At 38.9% G+C, this 14,494-nt stretch overlaps 1 protein-coding gene across 5 annotated transcripts in view; it reads left to right on the top strand.

Moving 5' to 3' along the window:
* The window catches only part of Lamp2 (lysosomal associated membrane protein 2), a 52,335-nt gene that overhangs the window by 34,732 nt on the left and 3,109 nt on the right, over window positions 1-14,494 (top strand). For 2 of the 5 annotated variants that reach the window (XM_050132117.1, XM_050132121.1), the window contains exons 7-8: window positions 866-929; window positions 2,002-2,166. In XM_050132117.1, the coding sequence (XP_049988074.1) occupies window positions 866-929; window positions 2,002-2,166 (229 nt within the window). Of the gene's footprint in view, window positions 1-865; window positions 930-2,001; window positions 2,167-4,644; window positions 7,021-13,621; window positions 13,828-13,977; window positions 14,458-14,494 lie in introns of those variants that run through there. The other 3 variants (XM_050132118.1, XM_050132116.1, XM_050132120.1) reach the window with 3 other exon arrangements.

Below are 14,494 nucleotides of genomic sequence, written 5' to 3' on the forward strand. Positions count from 1 at the left end.
GTAATGAAAATAAGGGAACAGAGCAAGCAGTGTCAAGGCCCAGCTCTCAGTAAATATGGAAGGGACAGGGCATGCTGAGGTTACATTCAGAAGCCAAGATCTGGTTTGAAATCCAGTAACAGGTTCAGAGCTAGAACCGAGTGGCCAGCAGGGAACACTGATATGACTTGCTGACATGTCATTGGACAGGACATACCCCAGTGTGGTGCATATGGCCAGGCCTTAGCTCCCAGAGAGTCTTGAGTATGGCATTCTAGGTGGGCTGTAAAATTCTGTGCTGTTAGCCGGGATCAACAATTCTTTGTGGGAGATTTGGGCCTCCAAGGATTAGTAAGCAGTGGAAAGAAAAAACAAAAGGACAAAACCAAACACTAAAAAATGAATGAATACATAAAAAATAAAGGAACAGAACTGGAGAATCTGAAAGAAGGGCAGCCAGCCTGGCATGGTGGCACATGCTTTTAAGCCCAGAACTCAGAAAATAGAGTTCAAGTCCAGTCTTGGACTTACAGGATAGCCAGGACTACACAGAGAAACCCTGTCTCCAAAAAAAAAAAAAAAAAAAAAAAAAAGTCACATTGTGACCTAGGCTAGTATGGACTCAGCAAGTGACAAGAAGATAAGAGAGATGAATCATCCTGTATTCAGGAATGCTTGAATGTCATGATCAAAGAGTTTAGAAATGAAATGGATTGGAAAATAGTTTTGTTACAATTAGTGAGAAGATTTAAATTGTAGTTTATACTGCTGGCTGATGTCTCATGGTTTCCTCGTCTGTATAACAGTACTACATTGCTATTCTGAAGATATTTATTGACTGTTTCTTTAGTCAGCTGTGATTAACTGGAAGCTCTTTTTCAAACAGAAGAGTGAAAACCGATTCTATCTGAAGGAAGTGAATGTCAGCATGCTTTTGGCTAATGGCTCAGGTAAGCACAGCACTGGCCTGGGGGAGAGGAGTGTGGGTTTTGTGGAAGGAGTGGAAATAATGGCAAGATATGTCTTATGAAATAGAAGATGTTATATAAAAAGTATTTCTTGATCACAACTTAAAATCTAATATAGAACTCTATAGTATACTATCCCTTGCAAAATCATCTCCCTTGCAGGGTCATCTTTTCAAAGTATGATGGATAATTGTTAAGGAAACAACTGGATTCTAGACTACAGAACCATTTACAGAAAGATTAGGGAGAAGTGGATGTGATGGTGCATTCCTGGAACTGCAGCCTTGGAAAGCAGAGACAGGATCATAAGTTTGAGGACAGTCTGGGATGCATAGTGAACCCTAGGTCACTCTGGGCTATATAGTGAGATCCTGTTTCAGAAACCAAAGAAAATACAACAAACAAGTTAAGTGAACTCAGTGATGGCAAGAGTTGCTATTGAACTGAGTGATGGTAAAATTGCTGTGTTCTAGTGAAAACCCTCAAGAAAGTGCTAGGGAGATAGCTTAGTTGTTCAAGAGCTTGTAAACACAAAACCCAAGTAAAAGAAAGTGTGTGCAGGGCTGGAGAGATGGCTCAGAGGTTAAGAGCATTGCCTGCTCTTCCAAAGGTCCTGAGTTCAATTCCCGGCAACCACATGGTGGCTCACAACCATCTAGAATGAGGTCTGGTGCCCTCTTCTGGCCTGCAGACATACATACAGACAGAATATTGTATACATAATAAATAAATAAATTTTTTTTTTTTTAAAAAAGAAAGTGTGTGCAGTGGTGTGCACTTGGGCGTTCAATGCTAGTTAGGCAGAGACAGGTGGATCCCGGGAGCTTGCTGGCCAGCTTACTTGGCAAACCATAAGCCTGTGAAAGGCCCTTTGTCCACTGAAGGATGCCATCTGGCTATCACTGCATGCTTATACACATGCAGGTCCAGGCGCATCTACACAGACACACACAGACATACGCGCGCACACACACGAGACACAACCCTAACGACTGTCTGATTTTTCTTTTGTTGATAGATTAAGTAGTTAACTTGCCTGTTCTTTTTCCTGCAGTTTTCAGTGTCGCAAATAACAACCTTAGCTTCTGGGATGCCCCTCTGGGAAGTTCTTACATGTGCAACAAAGAACAGGTGATATCCGTGTCTACAACATTTCAGATAAACACCTTTAACCTAAAGGTGCAGCCTTTTAATGTGACAAAAGGAAAGTATTCCACAGGTAAGAGTCAAGCGAACTTTATTTACTATGTTCCTCTATCACTCTATGGTGGCCTTTCCTCTGAGTCTGTACATGAACATAGAGAACTATGAATTCCTTTCTTGATTCTTATAGAGAGCTCTCACAGCCTGGAAGCCTCTAGCTTCATTTGCTCAAAATAGATGTAATTTTTTAAAATCTGAAAATCATTTAAAGTATTTAAGGGTCCTTTTTAAGAAACAGGTGCAGCCAGTTGTGGTGGCACACCCTTAATCCTAGCACTCAGGAGGCAGAGGCAGGTGAATATCTGAGTTAGAGGCCAGCCTGGTCTACAGAGTGAGTTGCAGGACAGCCAGGGCTACAAAGAGAAGCCCTGGCTTAAAAACAAAAACAGGTGCTCACCTAAGGTTGAATTTGGGTGGGGGCAACACTTGGAGCAACAGCTTTAAGTACCTTACATCTGCCTTCTTGAGACCATCCTCTTGGGAAACATTTTTATACCCAAATGAAAACAGTTTGGTTTGATTTGCTTAAGACACAAGATAAAGAGTGGTAGGTAGGTCTCACATCCCATGAATTCTAGTCTTGCTAGCCAAAATGATATACAGTTCTTAAAGCAAGTCTTAATTCAAATAAGGCTTTTTTTGAAGACCTGCTCTGGGCTAATGATGGCCTTTATCAAGTTTTTAATGAATTCCTCATGTGGGGTTAATTATATTGTATTTGTGTGAATATGAGAAAGATGTTTTTGGTATTGCAGATTAAATTTTGCATGACTGAAAGAAAGTACAGCAAATTCCTTAAGTGACTTATGCTTTTAAGCCAATTACTTAAAATTGGGGCTTTGTGGAGCAGATCTTTGCTGAGCAGAGCTATTCCAGTCATCCCCATCCTTTCAAACACTTAATCTGGAGGTCGATAAGTAACTGGAGAAGCTGTGATTAAAGCGTATGTGCTGTGGACTATTCAGCGGCCTTTGCAGTGGGTACCAAAAGCCTAGTGGTCTCGCTTGCGGCCCAAAGACACAAGCCCTGTACCCTCCCATTCTTGGGGGAAGAAAGGTTAATCACAGCTTAAAAATTTCAAGACTCCTTTTCCTTGCCAGGAGTGGCGACCATCAGTACTCAGGTAGTCAAAGCACAGGTATCTGGAGGTCAAGGTCATCCTTGGCTATGTAGTCAGTTTGAAGCTAGCCTGGTGTGTGTGAGATCCAGCTTCAAAAAAACCAAAACAGAATCCAATTTCTTCCTGTGTTTATTTTGTCTATTACTTTAATTATTTTGATCCTGTAAATAGATTTATTTTCTAAGTCATCATCTAGCTCCCCTACACTATCCTAATTTGAGGTTTTGTATTTAGAATTTAAAATCCACCGCAGTATTATTTTCAGTTCAGGTCTGTTTATCTAGTTGGCAATGGCCCCAGATGAGCTATGCTCTTTGCCTAATTTGAACGTTTCGGTGCCAGAGAGATATATAACATTTAATACCGATATTGAATGCATGATCTATTTATGGAACTAGGTTCTTGGTTGTGCGTAACTATAAATATAACACCCAGGTAATACTTAAGTGTATTCAGGGAGGAAATAGAATTGCAGTCAGGTTGGAGAGTGTTGATTGGATATTATTAGTTCAGACTACTTGCTATAAATAGAAAAAATAGCCCCCCTGGCCTCCTATTCTGAGCCAGATTGATAAAACACGTAGTAAACACACTCAAATTAGTAAGGGGTCCTAGTTTCTTAATTCTTCCACCCACCCAAATCAACTTATTTTTAGCCAGGGACATACAAGCTTTTTGAGAAAAAGTCTGTAAACTGCTCTCTCAAGCTTTGAGGTCATGCGATGTGTGTCACAACTATTCAGCTCTGCCATTGGGGTTTGGAAACTGCCCTAGGCAATTCATACAGCTGATTGTGGCTACATTCCAGTAAAACTTTAGGGACATGAAAATTCGAATTTCATGCAACTCTCATGTCTCACAAAAGACTGTCTTCTTTTCCAGTCATTTAAAATTATAGGTTATTTTTAGCTCTTCGGCCAGGTTTGGACCATTGGCTGGAGTTTTGACCCCCCCCCCCATTGTTAAGAATTCCAGAGCCAACAATTGTTCAGTCCAGTGATAACCCTGGTGTTCTCTATCTCCCCAGAGATATATTCTCCCACTCAAAGGTTATGCTAAGTCGTTTTACCATCTTAGAAGTATAACACAGTGTGTGTATATCACATGATATGTGGTTTTAAGTAGAGCTATAAATGAGTCTACATTATCCACACATAGGAATATTTTTATGTACTCACAAATGAAAGACAAATACACTTTAGGGTTTTAGGTTTAACTGGTCACCACTTTCTATACTTTATCATAAAAATATATGCCTGCCTTTGTTAGTTGAAATTTAGAAGAATTTCTGACTTTTGAATCAACATCTTTTACTTTGGGACATTTCTTTTTGATTATACTCATTATTTGTTACACACTTTTTCTCACCTACAGCCCAGGAGTGTTCGCTGGATGATGACACCATTCTAATACCAATTATAGTTGGTGCTGGTCTTTCAGGCTTGATTATTGTTATAGTGATTGCTTACCTAATTGGCAGAAGAAAGAGTTATGCTGGATATCAGACTCTGTAACACTAATCCACATGTGATCTCTGTTACAAAATAATAAAGCAAGTACAAGTTCTTCCCATATGCAATATTATTGAAGGTACAATGACTTACAGTCCTGCTCTTAGATTGGGTGGTATGGTAGATTTCAAATTTAAACAAAAGAATCCCAAATATTATCAACTACCAAGGAGTCGTGTGATTTTGGTTTCCCTGACCAAGGAGTTTAAAACTTCTATAGCAAAAGACATGTACAGAATTACCTGAACTGCAGGTTCTGTCTCACTAGCTGCAATTTGTGCTGCAGCGTTTGACTTAAATTTTGACAAGAATGGACAGTGTAGGAAAGAGAGCAGAGATTTCTCTGCCTGCATGAGGTTGACTTTGGACAACATGATCTCCAGAATTTGTACTTGCTCCTTTTGCATCGTTTGTGACTTTTGTTTGCAGGTTGACTTAGCTACTTTGGCATTGCTCTATATGTGACCTATGAAAGAGATATCAGTAGATTTGAGCAGAGCCCAGCAGTATCATGCTCTTACCAGTACAATTCTTTTCTCATGCTTTTTGAATACATTTGTATTTAATGTGGCTGAAAAGACAAAAACACAAAAGCTTTTTAAATTTTAGAATAGATGTTAATCTTTTTATTTAAACTTTTTTTTTTAAAAAAAAAACTGGATATTTCAATCTTTTAAATTGCAAGACACAAGGCAATTCCAACTGGGCATTTCAATCTGTTTTTAGGTGCTTTAGAGATAATTGCTAGGCAGTGCCAAATGAAGGCATTAGTGCTTTGTACCCAGAAATTGGCCTCTACATGCAGCACTAAGATGAATGCAGATTTCTCTTGAACCTTCCAGTCTTCCTTGTTGGTGGTAATGTGCTTTGTTCTTTCCTTTTTTCTCCAAGAAGAAATGTCAATATGTCTTAGAACCTAGATAACGAAGTGCACTTACACTCAAAATAGCTTGCACCTAATCCGAAAAGTCATGGTCTTGCCTTAGTCCATTAACAACACATTCTTCATTTCCAGTTCGCATTGACTGCTACAGCATTTACTAATTTGGCTTCATTTTTAAATGGTTCTGTGGTAATCAAAACTTATACTGTTACTGTCCATTGTGGTGCTTTTGTATTCAGTTTTGTACTCAGAAATGGCACCAGTTGTTCATTTGCTGTGCATCACCTAATGCTTACATGAGGGAGCAAATTATTTCAGCCAGATAGTTAATACATCATGTATTCCTTGCAGCTTCTAGGAGATCTTTCATACATATATGCATGCATGAATACATACATATTGGTATGACCCAGCAAACAATTTCTTAAAATATTGACCGGTAGCCATTTACAGAAGGTTCTTATTATTTAGGGAGGGCAGATCATATGCCTTTCATTCACCCAAAAATGAACTGTCTGGATTTCAAAATGCTTATGTTGAATATGTAGTACATTTGCATACATATAAAGGCAATTGCATGTTAGCATGTGTATGTCTGTAACTGTCTTTTGAGTTCTATAGGAGTGAGAGATGTGTCACTTTAACTTACTGTCCACTTAGCCTGAAAATCTTACAGAATCATACTCCTGACTAACCGTCTCCTAGAGCAACAGGGAAATGCATGACCAGCTTAAAACACTTGCTAGAAATAAAACAAATCTGATTTTTTAACTATTTTCCATTTAAACTGTTTTAGCATAAGCTTGTTAATCTTAAAAGAAAGGATTATGCTTTTAAGAACATAGGTATTAGAGACAGTTGTCATGAATCAACAAAATAGTTTTTTTTAAAAGACTAATTGGCACAAGTGGGTGGCACTGGCTTAATGCTGTTAATGTTTCTAAAAGTTTTTACATTTAGATTATATATCGGATTCACATTAAAATACCTCCAAAGCACTGTTTTATAGAAAGACCTGACTTCAATGAATATTTTTGTATTTTACATGGGCCAGTTTATGTACTGCTATTTACACTATTATTTCTTAGAGACACATACTCTTTGTATCTTTTGTATTTTTGTTTTGTTTTGTTTTTCTGGTTTTGCGCCTTGATGGTAATACTCTATTTGGTTTGGAATGTTTTTCCATGCTTTAGCATTTGTATAAACAACTGGTCCATGTAAGTACTTTTCATGTTTTTTCTTCAAATGTTTAAAGTGCTAGTTGATGTACGATATCTCTTCTCAGATATTTGCCTGTCTGTTTGCCCAACATTGCTTCTAAATCAATAAAGATACTTTTATTTCTTAAGGAAATTTGCTCACATTTTTTCCCATTGATTAAAGTGAAAATTTTGTATATCACATAATGGTAATTTCAAACAAACAAATAAAAAAAAAGGCCTTAGAAAGAAGTGCTTAAAAGTAGAACTAGATTGTTTTCAATACATTTTGTCTGTGTGCTGCTCTGTCTGGAAAGAAAACCCCATATGAAAGGCGTGACTGACAGAGGATGGCTGCAGAATAAGAACTACATGAGACATACATCTTTACCTAGACTGCAGGTCTGCATGATTTTCGTTGGCAAATATGATACAGAGTGTGTGTGCGTGTCACATGTGTGCATGTAAGCACCGTTGTTGAGTCAGTCACAGCGAGTGAGGAAAATAGTAATCGAGGATATTTGTCTCCTAGTTAAAGCTTCAGAGCATCTTTTTGGTACCGTTTTCTCAATTCCTAAGCTGAGGCTAGGATTTCATATCCATAACACAATCTGCCTGTTAGAACATCCCCAAAATCTCCACAGAGTTTCTCAGTCTTACTAGTATGCCATGCACGACAATGTAGCAGCCCCGCTGACAACTGTCTCCTAGGTTCCCGAGGTAAGCCTTGGGATTACAGTTAGTTATCATCCTTCTCAACATGATTGTTAGCTACTGGGTGAGACTTGGACCCAGTTGCTGGACTCCTCGGGGTTGTTAGCCTCAGTTTCTTCAGCTAAGGGATTGGAGACTTGAAACTTGTGCCAACTCTTACTTCCTCGAGTACTTCCTCCCATTTCAGGGAAGGTACCTACACCCTTGAGTATTTTAGAAGAAACCTGGTAAGCCATAAGGTGTGTCTCAAGCACATATTCAAACTCAGGGAGTAGTTTACCATCTTACACTTCCTGCATGTTGTCAGGGGGAAGTTTTAGAAGATTCATCTATTTTTAAGATGGTAGCCCTTCATCTGTTTGTTTAGGTAGAGAAAGTTAAATTGTCTTGGCCTCCTTTCTCTTCTATTCATCTCCTTTTCTTTTACCTTGGTAGCTAAATTCCTGTCTAACGATGATGTCTTTGAAATTGGTGTTGACATATATAAGTTATACTGAACAGCTTCAAATATTTTGTGTATGTACATGCATGTGTACTTGCATGTGTGTATGTTGTGTGTGTGTGGTTGTGGTTGTCTGAGTATAAGCACGTGAAGGCCAGAAGTCTACATTGAGGTCAAGTTTCTTCCTGTGTACTTTCCGCCTTATTTTTTCAGACAGGGTCTTCATTAATCTGGAGTTCACTGTTTCCTCTAGACTTCTTGGCCAGAGTGCTCCTGGATCTACCATCTCCTCCCCTTGTGCTGACCTGGGGTTGCAGATGAACACAGTGGATGCTATGCATATTATACAATATGCACTTTACCCACTGAGCTGTCTCTCCTGTTCCAGTACCAAGTATCTGTTCAGCTTCATGTGATGTACTTGAAATGTTTTGAATATAGATCTAAAAGATACATAAGATGTTACATTAGAAGGTGAGTCACGAAGTGACTCTTTCAAAAAAATAATTAGTTTTTAAGAGGAGTTTCATATTGTTATAGATAAGTGTTTTCTAATTCTTAGGCTAAAATATCTTTGAAAGATCTTTGAGTAGAAAATTGAAGATTAGCAGGGTTTTATTTTTTCTTTATAGGTAACTTCATTGAAATTTTAATGAGCATGAAACTTTTTTAATCTTTAAAAATTTCTATTGCTCCTGTGGTTTGGAAACTTTTTCACAGGATTGGATGTATCTCGGTGATATATTTCAGTGATGTATCTCAGAGTACTTTCTTAGCATGCATCAGGTCCTGAATTCAAGTCCCAGTGCCGGGGGTGGGGGATTTCAACAGTCAGACACAGTGCCACTCACCCCTTTAAATCACAGCACTTAAGAGAATGAGGCAGGCGGATCCCTGCAAGTTCAAGCCCAGCCTGGTCTACATAGCAAGTTTAAGGTCAAACAAGATGAGACACTAAGACCCTGTCTTAAGAAAATCATACAAATACAGTTTATTTACTTTTTTAGAAATGTTTCCATTATACTATTAAGTGTATGTTAAGCAAATAGCTGAGGCTATTCTTCAGGACACAGTCCTATTGACATGAACTGTGGTAGTGGAGCACACTCGTAAGCTCAGCACTTGGGAGGTCCACCTCCAGGCAGGAGACCAGGATTTCTAGGTCACCCTTGCTCACATAGTGAATTTGAGCCCATTGAGACCAATCTGGACTGCGTGAAACCCCGTTTCAAAAACAAAGAACAAAAAGTAAAACAACTTTTTAAATAAAAATTCGTTTCAAGTCCTTCATGTTCTTTTAAAGTTGAATTTATAAAATCAATAGTTATTATAAATTAATATTTCACATACTAATTGAGCATTTTAAGTAAGTGGCAACATCTAGAAAGATCTTTGTATTAGTGGAATTGCCTTTTTGATCTGCTCTGGGAATATTTGTCTTACATGAAAGCCTTATTGGCAGTATTTATGAAAGTCATCTTAGTACTAGGTCAAACACCCAGTTTGGGGACAAGAGGACTGTTGAGACTTTTGCCAAAATAAGAAATTAATATACTAATGAATTTTTTAAAATCCAATAGTTATTAAATCGAAGGCATAATACTTTATGGTATGTGCCACCTAATAGCTTATAGGCTGGTTGGTAATTTGGGAAATTGAAGGGGCGGAGCTAACTGGGAACTTCTTAGTACCATCTGTTCACAAGTCAAATAGGCCTTGTCAACTCTCTGGATTCTTAGTAGAACCCAGTTTAAAATGACCATCAGGTTGGCCGCCAGAGTCAATGTCAGAATGCCTATAAACCCTAGTGTTGCATCTGGTTCCCCAGTTACTGCCCTAGAAGCTGGCTGTCAGAAAAGAGCTTGGCACATTTTGTGATGGCAAATCATGATCAGAGCTACATTTCATCCTATTCCTTTTTGTTTTATGTAAATGAGTGTTTTGCCAACACATATGTCTGTCTACCACTTGTGTGCCCTTTCAACATGGAATGAAGAAGAGGGCACCAGATCCCCTGGAACTGGAGTTACGGATGGTCGTGAGTTGTCATGTGGGTGCTGGGAATCAAACCTAGGTCCTGGAAGAGCAGCCAGTGCTCTTAACTCCAACCCTGTTTATTCTTATTTGACACAATCCTAGTAAGCTTATTTAACAACGTGGTCAATCAACCTCTGGTAGAGTCCAATCTTTGGAGGCAAACTCCAGGCAACACAAGTAGGGGAGTCGGGAGTACTGATGAGTGGTGTTTTAGTATCTTGACCCTCTGTGAATCTTTGCAATTGTCTTTTCTCTCCATCCTTCCCTGCAGTCATAGTATGTTTTTCTTTTTTGATCAGTGTTTTCTGGAATCTCATTCCTTCTATGTCCTAGGAAACAGTCCATTAAACATCTTCAATATGCCATTTAGCCTTGCTCTTTTTAAAAATTTACTTTTTTTTTCCGTTAAAAGTAACTATTTCTTCAAACCGAAGATAGTAATTGAAGACACTAAGTCTTAAAAACTTCCATATCTTCATAAAGGGGAACTATAACTCCATATCTGCTCTTTAATCTGCTGAGATATTACAGAGAACACACATTCTAGCAAAGTACACTTTGCCTGTGACACAATGGAGGAGAAACATTAGCCTTGTGCGCTCGCGCTCTCTCTCTCTCTCTCTCTCTCTCTCTCTCTCTCTCTCTCTCTCTCTCTCTGTTTCTCTGTGTAACATCCCTCGGTGTCCTGGAACTAGCTCTTGTAGACCAGGCTAGTCTCAAACTCACTGCTTCTGCCTCCTGAGTGCTGGGATCAAGGGTGTGCACCACCACCGCCAGGCCCAGCCTTGCTCTTTTTATGAACATTTTTCTTCCCTCATTTTCTGAACATTTATCTCATCTTACAGATGCATTTCAGATACCCCCCTTTCTTTATGTCTCTATTTAAGTACCACCCTGCTGTCTTTCTCAGAATCTTAAATTTATGCAAACGACTTCCTTCTCCTTAGCCCTGAGCATCACAAATGGTCACTAGCTATTCACTTGCCATTCGCTGTCTCTACAGTAGTTTGACTCATACCTTGTCCTCCACGTGGCTTTCTCCAATATGCAGCACTCCAGAATTCTGTAAAATATTAAGCTCTTCTCCCATGCTAATTGGATCACTCCCCTTCCTGAGCTGTGACACCATCTTCTACCTGCCTTCCCTACTTTTTTATACCTTTGCCCCTGTAATGCTAGTATCCCTAGGGTTTTCTCTATGGACCCTTTTCATTTTACTTGTCCCAGTTTATAGATATTTTGGTTGGTACCTAGACGTCTTTTGTTAGCGTTTTATACAACTATATAGGGGAAGGGTTTTCATTACCACATTTTCCTAACCACCCATTCTTGCTGATGCTCTTTCCCTCCCCTCCCTCTCTTGCCTTCGTGTGACATGTATTGTATCCCACTCTTCCTCCCTGAAAAATAGCTTCTCCTCCCGTGGTCTAGTTTTATGACTGTATGTACAAATTAAAATATGGTGTCTGAGTATGAAAGAAATGTGGGATTTGTCTTTGAGTCTGGCTTATTTTGCTTAACATGCTAACTTTAAGTTCCATCAAAATTCATTCAGGTGGAATGGTTTCATTTTCATTGTGTATATGTACCGCATTTTCGTTATCTAGTTCCCTTTTCATAGACAGGTAGGCCGGTTCCTACTATGTATTTGTTTACTACTCTACAGTGCAGCAATAGATAAAGATGTGCATGTATTTACTATTGGATAGACCCCTTTATGTGTATGCTATACCTGGGGACACAGCCATCTTAAATTCGATCCAAAACCAAGTATCTCTCTCTTCTCCAGATCCCCTTTCACTTTCTGTCACACTCATCCTCAATTACTCCAAATGCAACAAGACTAAAATTCACATTTCTTTTCTTTGGATTATCCCGATGGATGGCACCAGCATCTCCGTAACCACTCAAGGGAACCATCCTGTTACTGCAGTCTGTTGCACGCTTTACACCCATTTTTGTCAACTTTGCCTTCAAAACAGGTCTGTGGTCTCCCACTTTTGCATCTACACTTCGTTCACCCAGTTCAGGAAAAATTATATTGGTCACTTGGATGCTAGGAATAGATGTGGTGGCTCCTAGCTTCCACCTGCAATCTTCCATCTGCAATTGTGAAACAAGTACCCTGCTGAATTCCTCTTGCTATTTGTTTGTTTCCATTGGGATAAGGCAGAACCACCTAAGAGTGTGAAGTACTTTTGTGAGCTGACTTCCATCCAACCCATCCATAGTTCTATGTCATCTGCCTTGCATTGCTCCTGGAGTTCCATGTTTTCTTACCCTCTGAGCTTTGGTCTGCACTGTTTATTACGCTTGCGATGCCTCCCACTACTGCATGCTTAATTCCTTGTCTTCAAGCCCAGCTCAGATGCCTTTCCAAGTTGTCTTATGTAACTAAAGCGAGTTGTCTAGGTCCCCGAATCACTTCCATACCTTGTGCTTTGCTTGTCCCACAGTAGCATATCTTGCTTTTCTAACCACTGATTTCTGTGTTTCACTCTTACACTAGACTACACAGATTATTTTTTAAGTTAGCATACAGTGTTTTGTTGTAGCATTTTTATACATTCCATTATATTTTGTTCTCATCGTCTCCTTCATCACTGTCTTCCCTGTCCTTCATGCTCCCTTCTTGACAAATAGCTTCCCCTTCTGCTTTCATGTCATCTCTATAGCAGTGCATATACATCTCATATCTATATCATCCTGCCTCTTCAGAAGCTCCTCTGCCATTCATGGTCTCTTTTGTATTTACACACACACATTTAGAATCTGCATATAAAAAGTGGTATTTGTCTGAGACTGGCTGATTTTGCTTAACATGCTGATTTTAGTTCCATCAGTTTCCCTTCAAATGGAATTTTATTTTTCTTTATGGCTACATAAAATTCCAGTTTGTATATATAGCACACTTTCCTTATTTATTTACTTGTTGGGCATCTAAGTTAAGTTTTGACTGCATCTTATGACTAGCGCTGCTGCAATAAATGCGAATATGCAGGTATCTCTGACGTGTTGGTTTCATTTTTGGATATATACTGAGGAGTGGGATAGCTGGATCGTAAGGTAATTCTATTTTTAGGGTGTCTTGTTTTTTAATTAATTTTCTGTGGATATATAACTAATAATAGAATTTCTGGCTCACTGTATGTATGGCATTTCTCTTTAATTTTTCAGATTAATTTTCTTTGACAGTTTGATATATCTATATATTGTGTCCTGATTACTCTCTCCCTCCCAGCCCTATCAGTGCGCCCCCTTCCTGACCAGTCCCTTTTCCAGATTCACAATCCCCCACTGTGGAAACTTGATACTGATTTCCATGGTGGCGAAACCAAATTTACATTCCTCCCAGTAGTGAATAAGTATTCCTCTTTCCCTAGACTACATGCACATCATAAAGCCAACAGGCCAGCAGGGCCAGATTAGCTTGCCTCATTACCAAGTGAGCTCACATACTGCGTATTGAGCTCTCGTGGCAGCCTTAAATAGCTGTTCATTTGGTGAGTTAGTTTAGTGGCTCATAACATTCAGAATCCAACATGATAGCTGCCTCTGAAAGCTCAAGACTGGTTAGGGAAATCAAATTATATTTATTCATTGTTCTTTTCTGTAAGATCCCTGGCAATATGTGATCACTGCACACATTTCTCCCCCAGTGACTGCTTTTTATGGAGGGGTGACTGCATAAAAGTGCTGGGGTTTTTTTTGTTGTTGTTGTTGTTTTTTTTTTTTTGTTTGTTTGTTTTTTAAAGGGATCTCTTTTGGGCAACATCTCATTTACTGATACCGAATACCAATGACTTGCTGTTCTGATGTAAAAATATGTATGGTGGAAAGTGCTGTTATTTGAACTTAAAATGGAGACATTGGAAATGTCATTGTTTCTGTTCTCAATTGTCCTTTCTCCACATCCAGCTCAAGACTGCAGTGCAGATGAAGACAACTTCCTTGTGCCCATAGTCATGGGAGCAGCCCTGGCAGGAGTGCTTATTCTAGTCTTGCTGGCTTATTTTATTGCTCTCAAGCGCCATCATACTGGATATGAGCAGTTTTAGAACCTACAGTCTGATTGATTATATTCCAAAGTACATTCAGATGACAAAGTTTTCTTGCCTGTCAGTGTATGAAGCACTTTGCTCCTTAAAACAGACACCTTGGAACTTTCATTCCTAAATCAGCCCCAGCGTTTTGAGATTAGTCTTTCTTTCATAAAAAAAAAAAAAAAAAAAGATGTTCTCCTCTGATCGGCTTAAAATGCAGACTGGCTTTAAAGAAAAAGAACATGTATGACGTATGTGCAATGTTTTAAGATCTGTCTTAAGAAGCTTTGGCCAAATTGGGATCCTAACCTGAGATGCCTTAAACTTATTAACATGCCCATAATAAAAAGATAAATGGAGTTGTATCTTACTGGAATTAATAAATACTGCTT

Source organism: Alexandromys fortis, unplaced genomic scaffold, assembly GCF_014885135.2.
Source record: "Alexandromys fortis isolate MF-2015 unplaced genomic scaffold, M_Fortis_MF-2015_v1.1 scaffold_391, whole genome shotgun sequence".
In the NCBI taxonomy this organism is placed as follows: Eukaryota; Metazoa; Chordata; class Mammalia; order Rodentia; family Cricetidae; genus Alexandromys; species Alexandromys fortis.